The sequence below is a fragment of the Pelophylax lessonae genome, assembly GCF_965119305.1.
Source record: "Pelophylax lessonae genome assembly, chromosome: 8".
Taxonomy (NCBI): Eukaryota; Metazoa; Chordata; class Amphibia; order Anura; family Ranidae; genus Pelophylax; species Pelophylax lessonae.
Window position 1 is genome coordinate 100,409,732 of NC_138775.1, and position 23,181 is coordinate 100,432,912.

Below are 23,181 nucleotides of genomic sequence, written 5' to 3' on the forward strand. Positions count from 1 at the left end.
ACCCATCAAGCCCAGAACTCTCATACAGGTCCGAAGGCATGACCATCTGCTGGACAGCAACAGCTGAATCGCTGTCTGTAGTTTTTCCAGAGAAAGAAACACCCTGACTAAGGACGAGTCCAAAGTCAGGCCCAGATAGTCCAGTCTCATGGAAGGGACCAGGGACAACTTCTGAAGGTTCAGAATCCACCCAAACTCCTCCAGAGTTCTCATGGTGATCTCCAAATTTGTCACCAGCACCGTGGAAGACTCCGCACGGAGAAGAAGATCGTCCAGGTAACCCAGGACCGATATCCCCCGCTGTTGTAACAGCGCCAGGACCGGAACCAACATCTTTCTGAAGACCCGAGGAGCAGAGGCGAGGCAAAAGGGTAATGCCAAAAACTGATAATGATCCTCTCTCACAGAAAAACTCAGAACCCGTTGATGTCCTGCACATATTGGGATGTGAAGGTAGGCATCTTTGATGTCTATAGAGGCCAGGAAATCCCCCTGATGTAGGGAAGCCACCACCGTGTGAATGGATTCTTTTTTGAATTTTTGAATTCGCACGAAGCAATTCAGTGCCTTCAGGTCCAGGATTGGACACACCTTTCCTTCCTTCCTGGGGATCATAAACCGGTTTGAATAAAAGCCCTGAAAACGTTCTGAAGACGGAACCGGAAATATTACTCCCTGTTGTACCAGGTCCTGTACTGCCCCAAAGAGAGCCTGTAAGCGATCCGGGGACAGTCTCACATTGGAATGGAAGAACCTTACCAGTGGGACGGATCGAAACTCGATCTTGTACCCGGACCATATGACCTCGTGAACCCATTTGTCTTCTATCCGGGATAGCCACAGGTCCGGGAACCGGCAAAGATGTCCCCCCCCCCACCCCAGATACGGGTGAGGGCGCACCATCAGGCCAAAGGGGCCTTGTCCTCAGGTTTGGAGAAACTCAATTTTTGGAACCACCCGAGGGGGCCTTGAAGGACTTTGCCTTATCAACTGACACTGAGGGACGAAAAAACGTTGTGTGCTGAAAAGTAGGGGGCCCGTTTGCGTCGTGGTTCCTTACCCTTGTTAGCTTGTGGGAGAAAGGTACTCTTACCCCCTACGAGACCTTTGATAATGTCATAATGTCATCAAGGGTAGCCCCCAACAGGCGATCTCCTTGAAAAGGCAGATCAGTCAAGGCATTCTTTGAGGTCTGATCCACAGACCAGCACTTTAGCCAAAGTATACGCCGGGGACCACTGCCAAAACCGACAGTTGACCCAAAATGGGAGAAGCATCCAGTGCGGCATCACAAACAAATTGCAGCTCCTGCACCAACTAGTCCCAACAGCTCCGCAAAGGCAGGGGGAAGTTGTTTCCCCTCCAGGTCACGGCGAAGCAATTTAGCCCATTCGGTCAAGGTTTGTGGGATAAGGGCAACCGTAAACACCGGTCTTAGTGCAGACCCCACCAGGGAGTACATATTGCGGGCCACAGACTCCGCCTTTCTATCCGCTGGATCCTTAAAGGATGGGGAATCCTCGAACTGGGATCATGGTAGCTTTTATTCAGTCTTGAGACCGGAGGATCCACCGTAGGTGGCACAGTCCACTTCTTCATAATGGACTCCTCAAAGGAGTAACGTCTAGCAATCCGCTCAGGCACCCTAGGGGAACGCTTTGGGTGGTCCCATTCTTTTTTGAGCATATTGTCAAAATACGTGAGAAAAGGGGAAAAACCTTTGCCGCTCTGGATGGCTTGTGAGTGCCAAATGTAACGTGCGCCTCATTTGCAGTCGCAGCTGTGTCCTCCATTTTTAGGGTCTCGCGCACAGATACAACCAGTGAGTCCACCGGTGTCTTTTCTTGCATGGTGGCAGAAGTAGAAATGTCCTCCTCCCTATCAGGGGAGACAGGGCGGGAGGTAGTAAACCCAGCAGGGAGACCCACGTCTGCGGTGGCTGAATCAGATTCAGAATCTGAGACATCAGATGAGGCAGGGGTAGGCGGATGACGTTTTTTGGCACCTTGCCCTTAAAAGGCCACCTCTACCTGGGACACAAAGGATTCCAGGACTGCCAAAAGTGCATTTATGGATAGCTGGGATCTGGAGGGCCCTGCGGCCTCCTTAAGGGGGTCAGGTGGGGACACTTGTTCTGCATGGTCCATGTTGCACCAGGGGAACCCGTCAGCAAAAGTTGAGGGAAACAAAAAATTATTTCTTTTATTTTTTTTTATTTGAGAATGTCCCATGCGCTACATCACCCCCCAAGAGTTCAGGCAGAGCGCACTGAAGACCCCCCAGCAGAGAGAGAGAGAGAGAGAGAGGGACCCCCCCAGGCTCACCACCCTCACCAAAGATGCACCAGGAGGCCCAGAACGTCTGCACAGCATGTCTGCAGCGATCTCGATCCACAGAGAAATATCTGAGTAACAGCACTAGGGTATAGGGAGTGGCTCCACCACCAGAAAAAATGCCTCTAGGAACTCCCAGAACATGGCCGCCAGTGAAATCCACCACAAAATGGCCACGGGTGTACCAATATGGCCGCCGAATCATGCAGAGCACATGGGCTACAGGAAAATGGCGACCCGCACGTATTGCGGAGCTACTAAGGACCCTCGAGGCGACCCCCCCCCCTCCTCCCCCCCCCCCCCAGCCTCCTGAATGGGATTGACCGGAAAGGGGCCCTGGAGTGACAGGTAAACCCCCCCACCCCCCGCACGATCGTTCGTCCGTCGCCTGCAGCACACTCCCCCCCCCCCCCCCGCCCCCACCATCGGCCTGAAGCTCGGTTCCAACCCCTGGGAGTAGTTACAAACGTCCCAAAGAAAGTAGTAGGGGGGGGGAGGGGGACAGGTAGGTTGGGGGGTGCGTGACAGGACAGAGGAGAACCCGGGATTGTGTAGGTCCGACCATCCTAGGGCGGAAGAGGGGGGAGCATTTACTCGCCATACCAGGAACAGGCAGGCGCCATCTCCTGACAGAACCCCTCTCCGCCGAAGTGGGGGAACTGTCAGCCAATAGGAACGATACGACTCAGGCCTAGACCTGGTCATATGTGACCTGGCGAGACGTTTAACTCGCAGGGCCAGTCCCTGTCCGGTGGCCAACCCAGCGCGGAGCTGGGGTCTGCGCGCTCCCTGGCTGGCTGGGGTGACCACTGGATCTATATATCCAGCCCATCACCCAGATCCGGCTTAGTTGCTTGTAGATCTCACAGGAAAAAAATCCGGAGAAAAAGCTATCTAGAAAAAAACTTTTGCCAGGACCAGAGATCCCAGCAAGGAACTAGGTCCTTACTCCTGACTAGGCAGATTAAAACTGACATCCTATAGCAGTGAGAGGGGGTATACCCCCTGGGACTGCCCATAGGCATAGCCAGAACTTTTTTCTGCCTAGTGCCCTACTACTTTAGGGGGCAGTATAACCCTACGGATATGAAGATCAGAGGCTGCGTCCGTCAATGAACGATAGAGAAAACACTTTTTATTTGAAATCGGACACAAAAACATCACTGGTACATTTACTCGCATTTAATAAGTGCAGCAATCTTCACAGATATGCTTAATTTGATTTAAACTATATGCCGCAGCAACAAATATATTATAGTTGTTTCTAGCGTCTCTTCACCCACACTGTACCGCTGCACCTTTGCTTGGCTCTAGAGTGCCCCAGAATGTGCTGTCAGAATGTCAATACTAGTATGTGCCTCAGCCACACCTCCCGACACAACGTTTGGTCACAACAGGACTTTGTCTAGGGGTGGTGTTTTTGCATTTATATTGCAAGATAGAGAGAATCGGCGCTCTAATCCTTAAAGCGATGGACCACCCAATGATAAAAAACTTAAGCTGAAGTTCAAAATCTGAAAAGTTAATCATGAGGTGATGTAGTAAAAACAATGTCTATAATGTGATATAAATATAAAAGAAGTGTGGATATAAAAATACTTATAAATTGCGGTAAATCTCCAACATGTGATAAAAACACATACAAATAATCAATCAAATAGTCTCACACAAAATATTAAAATTCATAAAAAACAATGCATTAATATGTGAATAAAGTGATGAGTGCAGGAGTGGTGATATGGTAAAAACACCAATAGCTAAAAGATGTGACAGTGATCCGACTACTTAAAATATTTGCCAAAATCCCAAAAAAAAAGTATGGCGAAAATGATGATATAAAAGTGAGTAATATAAGTCCAAAAAATATTCAATAAATATTATATGTGAATAAATCAAGTGCTGAAACAATCCATACATTGAATAAAGTGCTCAGTTGTCCATTAAATAGATCAAGTGATTTAAAAGATCAGCAACATAGATAGATACAAAAAGGAGACATCTATCCGAAGATCTATCTCCATATACATAAAAATTACTGGTTGATTAAAGAAATATATTGTCCATGTATATTTTTATGTATATGGAGATATATCATCTTCGGATAGATGTCTCCTTTTTGTATCTATGTTGCTGATCAGGATTTAGTACACTGATATGTTCTTAACCCATATAGATACTGGATTTGTCATCAGGGTTTTAAATATTTTATTGGACTTATATTACTCACTTTTATATCATCATTTTCGCCATACTTTTTATTTTTGGATTTTGGCAAATATTTTAAGTAGTCGGATCACTGTCACATCTTTTAGCTATTGGTGTTTTTACCATATCACCACTCCTGCACTCATCACTTTATTCACATATTAATGCCTTGTTTTTTATGAATTTTCATATTTTGTGTGAGACTATTTGATTGATTATTTGTATGTATGTGTTTTTATCACATGTTGGAGATTATATCCACACTTCTTTTATATTTATATCACATTATGGACATTGTTTTTACTACATCACCTCATGATTAACTTTTCATATTTTGAACTTCAACTTTTTAAGTTTTTTTATCATTGGGTGGTCCATCGCTTTTAAGGATTAGAGCGCTGATTTTCTCTCTTACAAAATATTGTGGTACGTGGTGACACTACTGAATTAGCTGCTTGATCCTAGGTGTTCCACTACATCTTTACCCATTTCCTTCATTTTCTTACGTCTTATACCTACTTGTAGCGCATAGGTCTATCCCTTTTATATATTTTTTTGCATTTATAGTACCATTTTAATTCCTAAGCACTTTCAACCCCTTCCTGCCCAGGCCAATTTTCAGCTTTTAGTGCTGTTTTACTTTGACAATTGCTCAGTCATGCAACACTGTACCCATATGACCTTTTTCTTAAATCGCCTTTCAGGACAGCACCTGGAGAGAGCGCAGCTCCACCCAAATTACAGGAAACACTGCCAAGATAAAACTCCTCCTCTTCCACCATGCTTCAGTTATTGTGTTTCCTCCGCCATGGTGGAAGCATTGCAGGAACTTTTGGGAAGGGCTGCACTCTCTCCAGGGGGAGGAAGGGTGAGCCTACCTTCTTTGTGATGTGTTTAGTAGAAGACCATCCCAGCTCCCCTCCCTGGGTGCAAAGGGGATGCTCCGGAGCAACTGACTTTGCTCGCTCAGGGGAGCAGAGACTCACCGGAGGGTCCGGTCCGTGTGTCAGGGGTCCGCGGCTTGGGCTGGCTGGCAGTCAGGCGGGGAGCCTGTGTTTTCCAGACTCCCCGCATATCGGTCCCTGGTCCCGGCGACGCGTGGCGTCAGGTCTGGTAGGCAGGACTTCCGGTGGGGGCGTGGCGGCCGTACTTCCGGCCGTATGGAACGCAGGAGTCAGGGGCAGGTCAGAGGTCGGTGCTTCTGCTTCCGGTCCGCAGTGGGGGACGGTGGAAGCAGCATTTAAACTTGCATCAGTCGGTGCGGGGAGAGATCTGCCAGTTGCGCTGTGCTCTCTGCACAGATGGAGGAGAGGATTGCAGCATCGGTGGAAGCAGGCACCGTCAGCACCGGCCAGGCTCAGGTAGGAGAGGTACAGAGATGCCTCTATTCCTTACTATTGGGCTTTATTGGGGTTTCATTTGTTTGCCCCCATGGGAGCCTCCCCTGCAGTTACTGAGTGTTTTTTCCTTGGTCTTGCAGGCTGTGTGTTTTCTGGGAATCTATTCACTGTTTGCTTCTGTGGGTCACTGCTCCTCCCTTGTTAAGTCACGGTGGCTTTTTCTTTTATTAGGTTAAAGCCACAGTGAAAACCAGGGCCTCAGCATCAGGAAGGAGATGCCCTTCGTGTAAAAACCCGCTCAAAGATTCTTGGCCTAAACCTCTCTGCAAAACTTGTATTGCGGATCTGGTCAAAGAAGAAACTGTTCAGCAGAATAGCGATTTCATCTCTTCACTTAAGGAACTTACAGACACTTTGTCGTCGGTTCGTTCCCTGTTGTCCAGGAAACCACCACCTCCCACAGATTCCCAGCAAACTGGAGGAGCATCCTCTCAGCCATCCACCTCTAAGTCTGCAGTAACCAGTGACTCAGAGGATGAAAGGGCAAGTGCTCTCTTGTCCCTCAAAGATTCAGAAGATGAGGAAAAAAGAGGCTGCTAGATCTTCTAGGTACAAACTGTCATTGGAAGAAGTAGAGGAGCTATTCGGAGCAATCTATACCACGTTAGGGATTGCAGAGGAAAAGGTTCAAATGTCAATCCATGACAAGATGTACCAAGGCCTGGAGCAGACAAAACGTAAGGTTTTTTTCCTGTTCATAAGGTCCTTACAGAGTCCATTGAGAGAGTGGAAGGACCCTGAGAGGGCCCCATTTTTTTCTAAATCTCTAAAAAGGAGGTTCCTCTTTTGAAGAGGATGAGGCACATCTGTAGAACAAAAAGCCCAGAGTGGATGCGGCTTTTTCCCAGGTGTCTCGCCGCACGGACTTCTTGGCGTTTGAAGATATGGGGATATTAAAAGACGCCATGGATAAAAGGGCAGATTCTCTCCTTAAAAAGGCTTGGGATTCCACTACATCCAGCCTCCAGCCGGCCATGGCTAAATGTGGCCATGTGATCAAATCTCGGATTTTATGTTGTTTGTTAGTCGCTACGGCTAGGAATTCTTTACGTTTCTTGATATTAACTTTAGAATGCCAGCAGGCGGTACACCGCCCACAGGCATAAAAGCCAGTCAAAAAAAGAAAAAAGCCTATTTTCTGATTTGTATAGGTGGACCAAAAAACTACTAGAGCCAGTTGATCTCATAAAGTGGGTGCTTTTTTATAAATAAATTGGGGCCGTGAAGGTAACAGGGCCCAAAATTCTGTCTTGCTTCAATATAGACCAATTCTGCTAAATAATTTTCTCTATTCTTTTATATTGCACCTCCAAGGGTCCCCCAGGCACCCACCTCCCTAAGAGTAGTGTTCCCTTAAGTCAGGCTCATAGTCAATGGGTAAGAGGCTTTCTCCTAGTCCTCTCCAAAAGTCTGTCCTGGGTGAGTCTGTCACAGTATCAAATAAATCACTGATTTCTAGCAATCCTCTTAAAGGAAATGACAATGGGTACTTTGTGTCGTCTAGTAACGTTTAGGTTTGAACACTTTTTTTTGTTCTGGGAAGATTTTGAAGGACTAGTAGTTTTGAAAATTTGTATGTCTGCTTGTATTTTAGGTACAGTAGATATCCATTTATAATCAGTACTTTCTTTTGGGTGGGTGAACTGTGAAAACCTATTTTCATTGAGAGCTTCAGGGTTAAGACTGCAGGGTCTTTGCAACTCATCTTTACTAAATTCAAGCAGGTTAGCTTATAATTCTAAAATTGTAAGACTGACCTCGTGGTGCTGAATTGCAATAGTGATAGACTTCTAACAGTGCTAGATGATAGAATCCGTTTAAGAAAGTACCCTTGAATAATAATTTAGTAATAGATAAAATGTGTTTTACCTGAAAGTCTGGGAAAACATGCACTGTAGGCGGCCACCAAGAACCAGATTGAACTTGATTTTGTAATGTTATTTTTTAGGCTAAGGGCATTTTTGCCGGTACAGAAAGTTTTTATTATAAAGCATATCTAAACCCAAAAATGTAATGGGTTGCAACTTATCAGTCCCCAAGTATGATGGCTTAATTCATTTTTCTTTTTTCAGACTTTCCTTTTACACCGGGCAGTTACGTAAATAACATACTTCCTGCCCTAGGATGAAGATGCTTACTCACTGTATCTAAGAAGGTAGCAGCAGCATTAAAGGATAAGTCCAGGCCAAACATAACGAACGCTAAACCTGCTCTGTGTCACATTCTAAACCTAATCTATCTAACCCTGTAAAGCAAAAATCGCTGTACTTACCTTTTCTGCACTCTATCAAGTCCAGTCTCCAGCGACAGAAGCTCTGTGCAGGAGGAGTCCCAACAATGACTGTGAAGTTAATGGCAAGTGATGTCACCCAAAGACTTACTATGGGGCTTCCGTTGTCGATTGCCTCTCCTGCACCCACCTCCACGCTGAAGCTGACGCTGGCAGCGTCGGACTGGTTTTGATGCAGAATAGGTAAGTGATTTTTGCTTTACAGGGTTAAATAGATTAGGTTTAGAATGTGGCACAGAGCAGGTTTAGTGTTAGTTTTTGCCTGGACTTATCCTTTAACCTAGAATGGCTGTTTTCCTGATTTTTGGACTACAAACCCCTCCTTCCCTCCATTACATAGGGAAGCTCAGAGAAGATGGCTGAGAAAAATCAATAATAATAATGTTGCATAACAATATTGTGTTCCATCCTGCTTCACGGTCGCTGGCTTTGATGCTTTTTCAGTTGAAGCCCTAGTTCTAAGGGGCAGGGTTGTCGTTGACTTTGTAGTTCCCACCTTTCTGAAGGCCAGGAAGCCCTCTTCTTGTAGGGTTTACCACTGCATGTGGAAAGCATGCATACTTGGTGTAAAAAAAAGAAAAAAAGCTTCATTCCAGGAATAGCAGAGGTTTTATCCTTCCTTTAATCAGGACTAGTTATGTCCTGAAGACTATATAAAAGGTCAGGTTTCTTACTCCTTGGTCAGAGCCTTTGTATAAAGAATGGCTCACGCTGTTCCACCAGTAGCTTTCTACTAACTTCATGGAACCCCAACACAGTATTGTTGGGCCTTCAGAAGCCAACGTTCAAACCTATTTGTGATAGTTCCCCTTCTTATCACGCAAATGAACTTGAGACTTTGTCCTGTTAGGGACCTTTTCTTGTTCTTCACAATGACCAGGTTGTTTTTAGACCACATTCCTTCCTGTCTAAGGCGGTCTCAGATTTTCATTTGTATCATGACATTGTGTTGTCTTCCTTTCTCTTTCATTCATTGACGGACACAGCTCCTTATCTTCACTGTTAGGTTATGCTTCCTCTTACAGGAGTAGGACACTAGGCAGGAAAAAGAAAATTGACTACGCCTATGGGGCAGTCCCTGGGGTATACTGCCTTGATCCTTGCTGGGATCTCTGGTCCTGGCAATTTTTTTCCTTTTTTACATGGATTTTTTTTTCTATCTTTTGTTGTTTTTGTTTCCTGTGAGAAGCTACAGTCAACTGCCGGACTGGGCAGCGGACTGGATAATTTAGATCCAGAGGGTCCCCCCCAGTCTGGCCAGCGAGCACACGCAGGCCTCAGCTCCATGCTAGGTCGGCCCAGAGGGGCGAATACGACCTAGCCTTGGCCAGAGTCAAAGCATTCCTCCTGGCCAATAGCCACCCACATTTTGATAGAGCGGTGGTCTGTCAGAAGCAGTGCCCACCCTTTTCCTGGTATGGGAAGTAGCTGTCCCCCGCTACCCCTGGAGGGTTTTGGGGTGGACGTGGACCCCCTCCCTGGGATGGTCAGATCCCCGGTCTCCGCTCCCTCCCATTCTCTCCTCACCCCCCCCCCCCAGATTTTTTGGTGGTCCTCTGCAGACTTGTTACCCCCCCCCCCCCCTCCCCACCCATGGCGTGGCTATACCTTTTTAGGTTAGTCTGGTGTGTCAAGCTGTGATGGGGGGGGGTGCGCTGCCGGCGACCGGACGATCAATTTTTAGGAGGGAGCTGTGCCTGGTGGGGGCTCCTGCCAGGGCCCCCCTTCCTGCTTGGATCGTGTTCAGTGCTCCTGGGGTCACCCCAGGAGCAATGTGTCGCCGCCATTTTTTTGTAGCCTTTTTGTGCTATGACCCAGCGGCCATGTTTGTGTAGCCTCGGCAGCCTTTTCTTGTGGTTTCCTCATTGGAAATAGTGGCGTCCATGTTTTTGGAGCTGTATGGGTGGTGATTCGGCAGTGGGAGCCCCTCCTCATCCCCTAGTGCTGACTCCTGGATCTTTCTCTTCCTGATCGTCGCATGGTGTGCAGTTCGTTTGGTGCTGTGAGTGCCTGATCGGTGGTGGTGAGCTTTTGTGGGGTTCTCTCTCCCTCCCTCTCTCTGCTATAGCAGTAATAGTGCATCTGTGCTGGGCCTTGTAGTGCCACCAGCCATAGAAGTGTTAAACACTTTGTGGGTCCCCCTGTTCATTAATGAAGTCGCTGAAGCACATTTCCCCTCTCAGAGGCTGCGGGGCCCACCGGCTCCCAACAAGCACTGACGGCAGTCCTGGAGTCCTTAGTGTCCACAGTGGATTTGGTCCTGGGCAAACAGGCTAGCAAAAAGTGTCCCACCGCCCTCACCAGCCTCACCTGTCACCTCAGATCCTGAATCTGATTCGGCCTCCACTGATGTGAGTTACCCTTCTGGGTCTGCGTCCACGCACCCTGTGTGCTCAGATCGTGAGGATGATTCCTCTGCTCCTCTAGCCGCGCATAAAAAGGCGCTGGTGGATGCACTAATTGTGTCAGTGTGTGAAAATTTAAAGATGGAGGATGAGCCTCATTCCACTGTCCCCTGATAATTTTCTGATCAAACAAGAGTCTATGGAGTCGGCTGCACATGCTCAGTTTGGTGTGTATTGCTAGAGAAGTTTTTTTTCTTTTTCTTGGGAGAGTGCATGTGATCAACACAGGGCCAATCAGCACTGTCCAGACAGAGGGCCAGGGGTCTTTCAGTCTCATAGGACATTGAGAAAACTCCTACAAGCTTTAACCAGTGCTTGGCAGGACACTGAAAAGTCACAAGACTGCTCTAACCGCTGATGAGAAAAAGTATGTAGCAGTTTATATTTACCAAAATATTTGCATGTTCTGTGTACTGTGTGAGACCAGATATAGTGAATACAGGGTCCTGGGCTTAGCAACACTTTAAACTCTAAGAATTGAATTTTACAGGTAAGTAAAAAAAAAAAAAAAAAAGAAATCAGGTTATTTGTTTATAATATGTTTTAAAGGTGTGGTGACTTTGTGAGATCTTCATAATTTTTTTTCTTTTTGCCTGTTCCTTTCAGACAAATGAAGGTGTGTTCACACTTTCCGCTATGACTTCTGGCATACGCAGGAATTGGATTGAGGCTCTAAGAAAAAATGTGCACCCAGTTAGCATACCTGATGTGACAAAGTAAGTTGTAAGCATTTTAGAGCCCAAATAACTTTGAATTTTAAATGAAGTGGTTATAAAGGTAAAAAAAAATTTTCTTAACCTTAAAGTGGTTATAAACCTCAGACATGACATCTGAACAAAGCATATAATTTCTAGTGTGTATTTGTCTCAATTAAAATTGTAATCTCAGTCTGCTGCTTTGTTCCTCTGCTATCAGAATGAATCACTTCTGACAATTTTTCCTGACCCCAGGAGAAAAATGGTGGCACTGGAGGGATGTCCAGCAGATTGACAGCCTCAGCTCTGTTCCTGTGAGCTGTGTGAAGATGGGGGGTGGGGTGGGGGGGGGGGGGTGTAACTTCAGCTCTCCATCCCCTTTTTCTAAACTCTCAGGCAAGCTTTTAAATGCTGTACTTTGAATGGATGTAAATAAGAGAGGGCTGCAAATAGACAGATACAACTTTTGTAGGAGGATTTATTTGATCTCTGCGTATCACCTAGTCCTTTCACAGTATGTAAGGGTTTACAGCCACTTTAATGCAATCTCCCTATTAAGGTAAAAAAAATATTAATGGTAGCACACCCCCCCCCCCCCAAAAAAATACTCCCCTGCCCCCAATCTTGACACAGCACTGTCTGCAGCAGCCCTTCTCCCTCTCTCCCTTTTCTTACAGGTTTGTAGATATGCAGTTCAGTTTTGGGCACCAGTTCTTAAAAAAGATATCGGGGAACTGGAGAAAGTGCAAAGAAGGGCAACCAAACTGATAAGAGGCATGGAGGAGCTCAGCTATGAGAAAAGATTAGAGGAACTGAATTTATTCTCTCTTGAGAAGAGGAGATTGAGGGGGGATATGATTAACATGTATAAATACATAAGGGGTCCATATAGTGAACTTGGTGTTGAGTTGGTCACTTTAAGGTCAACACAGAGGACAAGGGGGCACTCTTTACGTCTAGAGGAGAACAGATTTTGTCTCCAAATACGTGGTTCTGGCTAACTCACTAGATTGCTTAAAAAAAGGCCTGGATTCTTTCCTGGGTGTACTTAATGTGGGTTCTAAAATTTTGTTAGGTAAAGTTGATCCAGGTAATATCCGATTGCCTCTCGAGGAATCAGGAAGGAAGTTTTTTCCCCTGCTGTAGCAAATTGGATTATGCTTTGCTGGGTTTTTTTTCGCCTTCCTCTGGATCAACTGTGGGTATAGGATTGTGCATATGGGATTGTATGGATGGGTTTTTCAATACTGTTTTTTTTTTGGTTGAACCAGATGGACTTGTGTCTTTTTTCAACCTGACTAACTATGTTACTATGTAGCAGGCAGCGAGAGCTATTGGCTCCTACTGCTGTCAGTCAAAACCTGTAAGCGGGGTGCGAGGTTTCGCTCCGCTGTGTGTATGAATAGATGCAAGCAGCCTGGCTCAGTATTGAGCGAGCGTGACAGCACCTCTAGAAAGCGACCTCCTAGGGGGGGCAGTTGTCAAGGGGTAAGGGCCAGGAGCATCTGCGGGGGGACCGCAGAAGATGTGGATTGGTGCTGCTCTGTGCAAAAACATTGCACAGAGTAGGTAAGTATGAAATGCCTATTTCAACGAAAAAAAATATTTAAAGCTTTACAATAACTTTAAATGCTTTCTAGGTTCAAAAGGTGTGGAAAGTCTTACAGTTGGTTTTCTTTAGGAAGCAGACACAGCCTTAACTGGAAAAGCCCTTCTTTTAACAGCATACTGCAGAGAATGAGCCTGACTTTTTGTGGTCTGTCCGGAAAGGTCCGACACACCCCCTGCTGAGTCAGAGCTATGGCTCTCTAATCAGTCGGGAGCACAAGCTTTGCTGAATGGAAAGCCCCTGCTCTGACCTAGAAGAGGTCCGTGCCTTTGTAGAGAAACCAGAAGTATCTTGCAGAGAAAGTTGTAGTACAAGAGCCTGGCTAAATGCACAGTTTATATAGAAATTGATATTCGTTTTTTTTTTTTTTTTTGGGTAAATCTAAAGGAGATTGTACAACAATTAGGCAGTCAGATTGTAATGGGTGTGGTGAGCCAGGACTTTGCACACTTTTTTGGTTTTGATGCACCTGTAATGTATTTAGTTGGTTTAAAATGATCACATATGTGTGATTGTGTGTGTGTGTGTGTGTATGTATGTATGTATGTATGTATATATGTGTGTCTATATATATATATTAGGGCTGCAACTAACGATTATTTTGTCTGTCGACTAATCTAACAATTATTTTTATTTTATTTTTTTTGCTTAACCACTTTACCACCGGAGGATTTTGCTGTCTTACGTCCAGGCCACTTTTTGCGATTTTAACTGACAATTGCGTGGTCATGCAACGCCGCACCCAAACGAAATTTACATTTTTTTTTTCCCCCACAAACAGAGCTTTCTTTTGGTGGTATTTGATCACCTGTGCGATTTTTTTACTTTTTGCGCTATAAACAAAAAAAGAGCGAAAATTTTGAAAAAATAACAATATTTTTCACATTTTTTATATAAAATTCCCCCCAAAAAATGTAAAAAATCAAAATTTATTATCATTTTTGGCCAATTTGTTTTCTACTACATATTTTTGGTACAAAAAATCGCAATAAGCATATTTTGATTGGTTTGCGCAAAAGTTATTGCGTTTACTAACTAAGGGAAAGATTTCTGTCATTTTTGGTGTTTTCTTTTTTTTAACGAGTAATGGCGGCGATCTGCGAATTTTTTTTTTTTTTTTTTTTGCGGGACTGCGACATTGCGGCAGACAGATCAGACTCTTGACTGACATTTTTACACTTTTGCGGGTACCAGTGACATTACTACAGTAATCAGTGCTATAAATATGCACTGTTACTGTAAAAATGACACTGGCAGGGAAGGGGTTAATTTTATTGGAGAGGGAGGGGTTAATGTCTGCCTGGTGCTTACTGACGTGTGGGGGGAGGTGACTGAGTGACACAGGGACAGATCGCAGGTTCAGCTATGCTGAACCCTGCAATCTGACCATGCCGGTCACTTAGGAGATCCGCCCGCTTTGTTTACACAAGCGGGCGGATCTCCACACTCGATTCCCCGACTGAAAACAGCGGGAGCAAGCCACCGGCGGCGCGCGCACGCCGCCCACAAGGGGATAACGAGCCACATTGCCGCAGTAGCAGCAATGTGAGCGGGGCTAAAGTGGTTAATTGAGTGTTCTTTTTTTGATTAGCTAATTTAATCCTTTGAATAACAAAAAGTACAGACCCCTCAGTAAGCCCCCTCCCAGTACAGACCCCTCAGTAAGCCCTCCCACCTAGTACAGACCCCTCAGTAGGCCCCCTCCCAGTACAGACCCTCAGTAAGCCCCCCCACCTAGTACAGACCCCTCAGTAGGCCCCCTCCCAGTACAGACCCCTCAGTAAGCCCTCCCACCTAGTACAGACCCCTAAGTAAGCCCCCCCTCCCAGTACAGACCCCTCAGTAATTCCCCCCTCCCAGTACAGACCCCTCAGTAAGCCCTCCCACCTAGTACAGACCCCTCAGTAAGCCCCCTCCCAGTACAGACCCCTCAGTAAGCCCTCCCACCTAGTACAGACCCCTCAGTAAGCCCTACCACCTAGTACAGACCACTTAGTAAGCCCCCCTCCCAGTGCAGACCCCTCAGGCTCACCTGCGATCACATGATGCTGCTGGAGTGGCGCGTGACGTATTTTTTTTTTTTTTTTATTAGTATCCGTGTCAACATCATGTGTTTTAGGTAGGATGCAGCACTGATCCAATGCATTTTGACTGGGGGAAGATTCCTGCATCCACATCACTTTACATATATCACTTTTTTTTTTATTATTTTATTTATTTTCGGTTGCATTTAGTCTTGAAAGATGTCTTTTGCTAAGAATTTTTTTAGCAGATAGGAAGTTGTAGGTGCAGCAGAGCAGATGATTGGGTCAAGAATATAAACTGTAAACATTGCATCATAAAAGCCCAGCATTAGTCATGCACATATCATTGCAAACAAACTAGTATAGAGGGACTAGGAAGGTTGCTACTGCTGACCTTTCAAATAAATCTGACTTTATTTGCTTGTTCTAGGTCTGTAACAATGAGGCTACACTCATGGTTGAACTGAGGTCATTTTACAGGCTTTTCCCAAATGAGCGTCTTTTTTACAGGCTTTTTTGAGCGCTTTGCAGGCGTCTCAGGCTTGCGCATAGTTTTTCGTCAATGGAGACTTAGTTACTTGGGGTTTAGGTCAGGACTCTGCAGGCCAGTCAAGTTCCGCCACCCCAAACTCACTCATCCATGTCTTTATGGACCTTGCTTAGTGCACTGGATCATTTGGTGGAGGGGGAATTATGGTGGGGTTGTGTTTTTTTTTTTTTTTTTTTTTTTTTTTTAGGAAATGGGTTTGGCCCCATAGTTCCAGTGAAGGGAACTCTTAAGGCATCAGCATACAAAGACATTTTGGACAATTTCATGCTCCCAACTTTGCCGAAACAGTTTGGTTATTGCCTGTCCTGTTCCAATATAACTGCGCAATCAGTGCACGAACAAGGTCCATAAAGACATGGATGAGCAAGTGGGCCAGGCACTACTTTCTGTTGCCCTCATTCTCTTCCAAATTTTTTTTGATGCTGTGATCTGATTTCCTGTTAAAGGATGGCTGACTTTATTTACCCTGGTCCCATTGTATGTCTGAACGTTACCACACTCTCTTGCTCACACTGAAGATGGATTTGGGACTATGATGTACGTTTATGAAACTGAGAAGTTTTCTCTCGGTTCACTTCTCGGCAGTTCTCAGAGGAAAATCATCTCCTCTGGCACCCTGTTTATGAAGCGGAGAACTTCAGTTCACAGAGGGAGAATGGAGAAGATTTTCCACTGAAAACGGCCAATTTCAGTATAAAAGTGAGTGGGCTGTCTGTAATCTCATGAGACATAGCGAGATTACAGTACCAGAAAATCACTGAAACACTCTGGTGCCTGTTTATTAGGCAGCGGTAAATTACCATCTGCTGCTGAGTACATAGACAATCTCAGAGAAGACCCCCACCTCATGTCAATAAGATAATCAGTCCCCCTACATAAATCTAAATACATCTATCTATCTATCTATCTATCTATCTATCTATCTATCTATCTATCTATCTATCTCTGGTCGAGGAAGAAGGAAGTCTATAATCTTCCTTCTTCCCCCTCAGGATTCTGTCTTCTCTCCCCAGTTCTTGCACAGGTTGTTAGTGAAGTGCGGAGATTGCAGCTTTATAAACTGGCCGTTTCTGTGCCAGTCAATGACAGATTCTCTGTGTGTGGAGATGATCCGGGGAGAACATGTTCTCCCCAGATCATCTCTGTTTCATAAACCAATAATGATCTGAGATGAGCTGCCATCATCAGGATTGCAGCTCATCTTGGTTTCATAAACGGACAGCTCTGTACTATGGACTGTGCAGTGTGCATAGCCAAACAGGAAGTGAGGGGGAAAAGGAGAGGGGCAGGAGCTTATGAAGGACATTACAAGGAAGCAGAAACATACATTAGGAAACCGTTTAATGGAAAATATATTAAAGGCCAATAAATGGGCGTATATTACCTTAATAATACTGTACTGAGGGTAGTGCAGTTATAATATACATTTCTTTAATGTAATGTTAATATAATTGTTTTAAGTAGATTTAGCTGTTTCTGGAGGAGATCTAAGCGGTGCTTTGCAGCCTTTCTCTCATGCTGTAATATGTGAATGAGGCTGCAGTGGAGGTTATACAGTAGATAGGGTGGTTCAGCATTCTCACTGTTTAGATTTATGGCCATTCACAAGATATGGATACTGACATCTAGAACATTTTAGCTAAGATAAGTGCCAGGATCAAAAACTCTTTTAGGGTCCTTTCACATGGTCCGCATTCCGTCGCGGACCGTGCTCTGCTCAGCGGGGACCGATCCGCCGATCCCTGCTGAGCCGGCAGATGACAGCTCCGTCTCTGCTCTGTGTGCGGAGAGGGAGGTGTCAGAGCCCCGCTGCTCTCTATGGGGAATCAGATGAGAGCGGACCGCCTGTCCTTTCTCATCCGATCCGCTGGACGGATGGAAAATAGGGTTTCCATCCTTCCGGATTTCACGGACCGGATCGGATGCAGATGGCAGCGGTTGTCAGCGGACATGTCTCCGCTGACATCCGCTGCTCCATAATGATGCATGGGGCATCCGATCAGATCCGCCTAAAAACCTGACCGGTGGATCTGATCGGACCGCCCGTGTGAAAGGACCCTTAGCATGTGCACATTGTACCCTAATGCCTCGTACTCACGCGACGATAGTTGGCCGTGAATTTTCAGCCAACGTCCGATCGGCCGATTTTCGGCTTGTTAGTATGATGCTTTCGACAACCGACTCCGACTTTTCGGCCTAATAAAATCTGGTGTGCAGGCTATAAAATTTTTGTTGGCCGACAACACAACGGACGATTTTTCGTCAGTCAGTACAGATTTCGGCAGACAAAAATCTGATGAGCAAGACTGGGCATGCTCAGAGAAGAAAAAACACACAAAGTAAGCCGGCATATGACATCACTTCTGAAGTAGATTTTTGTTGGCCGAAAAAATTTGTGTGCAGTCTAGGCACATTCCAACCAACAAAACATAAACTCTGGACAAAAGACGGCCGATCGGTCGGCCGATAATCGTTGCGTGTGTACGAGGCATTAGTCTATGGAAATGCAAAATACATCTCTCCCATGAAATCAAATCAATGTTAATAGAATCAAGAAGGTGCTAGAACAATGCTAGAAATTCAAAGCATGAAGTGTAAAAATTCATTAAAAAGTCAGTGCAGAAGTTCCACACATACTGTAATATAACTGCAAATAGCCATATTCCAATTGTGCAGGAAAGATGATGTGATTATCTCACTTTGCAAGCAATCATCTCAAATGCTCACCCTGTGTGAGTCTCACTCACCAAATGGTTATAACCATTTTGGAATTCATGGAAGAGATATACATATTTCTTATAAAGGAGGCAGCAGGATTGTTTTCACTGTTAGATTATTTGTTAAAACATATTTATCACTATTATTGTTTGAGTTCTATGATTTAGAATCATTTTTTACAGCGTGGTGTTATTAGAGGTTTATTAAATGCAAAATACACTTGTTTGTACTTTTTAAATGTAAATTTCGGCATTGAAATGTACTGGTAGTCTCTGTGCAGTAGAGGACTTGCAATGAACATAAAATGTTTCTTTTATCTTTACATTTTAGACTGTCTGAAAGTAATAAAGAAAATACATTTGTGGCTCCTCGTGCTACACCAAGGCCAGATGAGCTGCGTCTGAGTTCAGAAGTTAGGCAAAGGAAAATAGAGTTGGTAGGATCACGACAGGGTTCATTTGACTATGTAGAGCTATCACCACTCTCCCCTGGGGAAGAGCGGGATCAAAGATTGGAGGAGAGGAAACGCTGGTTTGAAGCTACTCCAGGAGGTGACACACTGAACACTCGTCGAGCTCCCGCTGCTGCACTGACTGAAGAGCAGAAGCAGCGGCTCAATGAAGACATTGAAGCTAAATGGAAAGAGCTGGAGCGGTTGCCGTTGCGGGAGACTAAACAGACTTCACTTACTTGTTTGCTTGCAGGAAACAAAAGCAAAGCTATAGGGGAGAACACATCAGCACTTGAAAAACAGGTAAATTGTTTTAATGTGATTATTCTTAAAGTAAACTATGTACACCAAAGTATTTACATATTCTGATAAGTAAAAGTACTTTAAAACATTCTATTCACCTCTGTATCTATGGGCATTGTAGAAAGTTGTATATTGTGTTTTTCTCTTGCTGTTTGCGTCCCTGCTAAAGAACATTACCCACTCTTTTTGTCTCAGTGACCATTTTCAGTGGATTTTAAAGTAAGGCCCCTTTCACACGGACAGACCGATGGGGTCTGCCGGTTAGTTTTTTAGGAGGACCCGATTGGACCATCCATTTCTCTCTGTGGAGCAGCGGGTGTCATAGAGGACAGTGGGCCATGTCTGTGTCCTGCTTTGCATCAGTGGAGCGGACAGGGACAAGCCATCCGTCTGATTAGTGGGGAACAGCGGACCGAGTCTCCACTAAGCAGGCAGAGTCCGTCCCATGTGAAAGGGGTCTTAAAAAAATCCCAAATTGTGAGGGGAAATCATCCAATGGGAACACTAGCTCTAATGACTGGGTGACTACCACAAATTTCCCTTACTTTTAAAGGAATTCCTCCCACTTGTTGTTTTGGCTATGGGATAGGAAGTGAAAGGATATTTTACCAATGGGACATAGATGGCCAAAAAGCTGGCAGGGTTAGAACACATCCTTACTCTATCCAAAATGAAAAAACAATAAAGACATTGTAAAGTTTTCTTACGATCATGGTGTCAGTTGCTGGCCTGGACACACAGCCTATTGTATAGCAGATCTCAACATTCATGTGTCAGAAGTTTCAGTTTGCGTTCAAACACAAGGCAGGTGACATGGCACTGCGCTGGTTAATGCATGACCCCTGTTTGTGGTGTGAAAACTAACATTTCCTGTGAAAAAAACTTCACATCCCACAATCCCTGGGTGTTTGTCTAGTTCTCTGCAGCTTAGCGCTAAACCGTAATTGGAACTGAAATAGAATTAAACAGGCAGAGCAGTTAACAGACAGCTCACCGTGCAGCGTTTATCACATTAGCACTCTCACATTTGTGATGCCACACAAAGACATGCCAAGGCATGGATTGGAAACTGTGGGGAGCTTTACTAAAACTAGTGCACAGAATCTGATGCAGCTGTATGGTAGCCAGCCCGCTTCTAACTTCATCTTGTTCAATTAAGCTTTGACAATAAAACCTGGAAGCTGATTGGTTACTATGCACAGCTGCCCCAGATTCTGAGGGCACCAGTTTTAGTAAATCTCCCTGTGTGACCCCAGAAAAAGAGTCGTGTTCCTTTTGTGAATAGTTACATAATTGGGTTAAAAGAAGACTATGTAGTTCAACCAATAGAGAAAAAACAAAACAAATCGAAAACCTCCATATTCACAATACCCACAGTTGATCCAGATGAAGGCAAAAAAAAAAACCCCCTATAAAGCATGATGCAATTTGCTATAGCGGGAAGAAAGAATTCCCTCCTGATCCCTCAGGAGGCAATTGAATATTCCTTGGATCAACTACCCCTTATGTTAGTATCCAGTTAAATTTTCTGCTTTTAGGAATGCATCCAGCTTTTTTTAGAACAATATACTGAGCCAGTTATGAGGACTGTGCTAATTCTCATAATAAATGTGTATACATATTACAATTATCAAACCTGTGCAAACCGTATAATGTCATATGCATACAAATAATTGGTAATAAAGTGGGGAATAAATTAAGTAGTGAATAAATAAACAAGACACTATATATATATATATATATATATATATATATATATATATATATATATATATATATATAAACAAAATCAGTACTGAACGTGTGTACCAAAATGCATGCGATATAAAAATTAGATAACCTTGTGACTAAGTGCTGTATAATAAATGTCAATATCTGTAGTTATAAATGTGCTTTAAAAAAAATCCAAATATTGTATTCTGAGTCCCAGGCGCATTTTACATATGTGTCCAACAATGTGCAATCAGCAAATTCTAGTGAAGATGTTGTTCCAGTAAGTTAGCATTTCACATGATGCTCAATGCAGTAAGTTCAAGAGGTAGTAAACCACCAAAAAAAAGTGTCCCCTGCAAGATTTATGCCATAATGTGTCAGTATGGCACATGGCAATTTTTTTTGGGTGCTCAAACACAGGACTGGCCTTCATTTTCTGTGAGCCCCTACCACTTACTCTAACTTCACTAACCCATCTTCCTACCTGAACATCTTGACTTACCCCTCCACCCTCCACATCAACCCCATTAACCACTTGCTCAGTGGGCAACCTTTTTGATGTTGTCCCTTTCACTCAGTGTAGTGATTTTGCTCCTCCAGTTCTCTGTGAGCTTCCAGAATGGCAACCTGCTCACATCTGCTCCAGCTCCATTATTGTATACATGTGGCACATTGTGCACTGAACCAAACCTTCAACCTTACTAGCACTCATTATCCCAGCTATAATAATACTTACAGGAAATGTAAGATGTTACCTACAGGTTAGAAAACGCCTCTTCTTTAAAAAAATAAAAAATAAACTCTCCACTTAGTCTAATTTCACTTTGTTTAACAATCCCAAATGTAAGCCAATCTAACCCGAGCAAAGCAAAGGGAGAGCAAATAGGGACAAACAACCTGAATTAATATATGGGCGTATGGAAGTCGATCCACTATGACACTACAAACTACAACCACTTGTGAGCCTAAACTTTTGCTAAGGCTACCCCTAGAGCGTGCACATGTACTGTAACCTTGCCAACTCTGTAAAGGCTCCATTTTTCTTGATAGTGACCTTAGGTGATGAACATGTTCTTCTCGAGAGACGTTTTTTTTTTTTTAATCTTTTAAAAAAAAATGTTCTTCTGTAACTCATATCAACATCTGACTGCTTATTACCTTGTGCTACCTAGCAGTTTCCATGTCAGTTACCCTCTGAGTATACCTCGGGGACCTTCCCCTGACCCCATTGTGTAGGACCAGCCTGTAATTTTTGCTTCGGACAATGAATCCTATGTTAGGCGCACAATTGCACACTGTCATGATGTGCAACATGTGAAGTTAACTACAGTTAACTGTGCAATGCCTGCTATTTTGTTTTGAACAGCACAGACACATTTTAAAACTGTTTTCCCTCCTATTTGGACTTGGTCTCAAAAAGTTGAGGTAACTGTGTCACACTTCCTAGAGGACTTGTTTCCACCTGCCAGGACAAAACACTGTTTGCAACCTAGGTTCGGTGTCAGCAACTTATTATTGACACATGATGGAGATTGCATCTGCAGTGCATTTTGAATGCGGTGCATGAAATGTGCACAGAACGCAGGCTTCCTGCACCACGTTCTAGTGTGAACTGATCCTGACTTGAAAATATGGAGAAAACTATTGGGAACATTGATTTTTTTTTTTTCCCCCCCTGCAGATTATAGGTACACACTATTTGATGCTGTGTGCATTTGGCTTGCTTAACAGCACCTGATTTTAAACAGCCAAAACAGACCCATATGGGATACTAAAAAGTTGGCTATGTATATAAAGACTTTTCCAATACACTTCCAGATTGTGTGGACTGGCTAAAAAGCCAACAATTTGCTGCCATTTCTGTTTGCTAGAATATCGCTTACTGGTTGAGATACATGAACAGAGACCAGGAAAGTGTCTTTGAAGACCCTTCCCTCTTAGAACAAATACTGAGAGGAGAAAGCACGCGCTCAGAGACAACTCTATCCAGGGATCTAGTGGGATCAATATCAGTATATAATCCGCTAATGAAAGGATAGTAAAAAGCTGATACAAATCATGAAGATGAAACATGGGAATTAAACATATACGTAAAACAGTAAAAGATATTTTAGTCCATAATATGGAGCATAGAGTCCCAAATTAAGTTAATGTGCTGTTAGGGTAGATGCATGAAAACTGCAATAAGGACTGGCTCCGAGACACAGGGAAGTCAATTCTGTGGATGAGAGCAGATAAAAGGACAAACGGAGCGCCTCTAAGTGCAGTAAAGGTTTATTACAAATGGAAGCACAGAATATAGTAACTCACATAAGGTAAAGTATCACAGGCTTGTAGTTGCTCCGGTGGTCCGTGGAAGGACTCTACAGATTACTTCCACCGACCACCGGAGCAACTACAAGCCTGTGATACTTTACCTTATGTGAGTTACTATATTCTGTGCTTCCATTTGTAATAAACCTATACTGTTCTTTTATCTTAGAAC

The 23,181-nt window shown here is 44.2% G+C and overlaps 1 protein-coding gene across 3 annotated transcripts in view; it reads left to right on the forward strand.

Moving 5' to 3' along the window:
- Positions 1–23,181, forward strand: part of TRIOBP (TRIO and F-actin binding protein) — a 103,026-nt gene that overhangs the window by 45,400 nt on the left and 34,445 nt on the right. For all 3 annotated transcript variants that reach the window (XM_082265420.1, XM_082265421.1, XM_082265419.1), the window contains exons 5-6: positions 11,240–11,349; positions 18,560–18,983. In XM_082265420.1, coding sequence (XP_082121546.1) covers positions 11,240–11,349; positions 18,560–18,983 — 534 coding nt within the window. The remainder of the gene's footprint in view (positions 1–11,239; positions 11,350–18,559; positions 18,984–23,181) is intronic.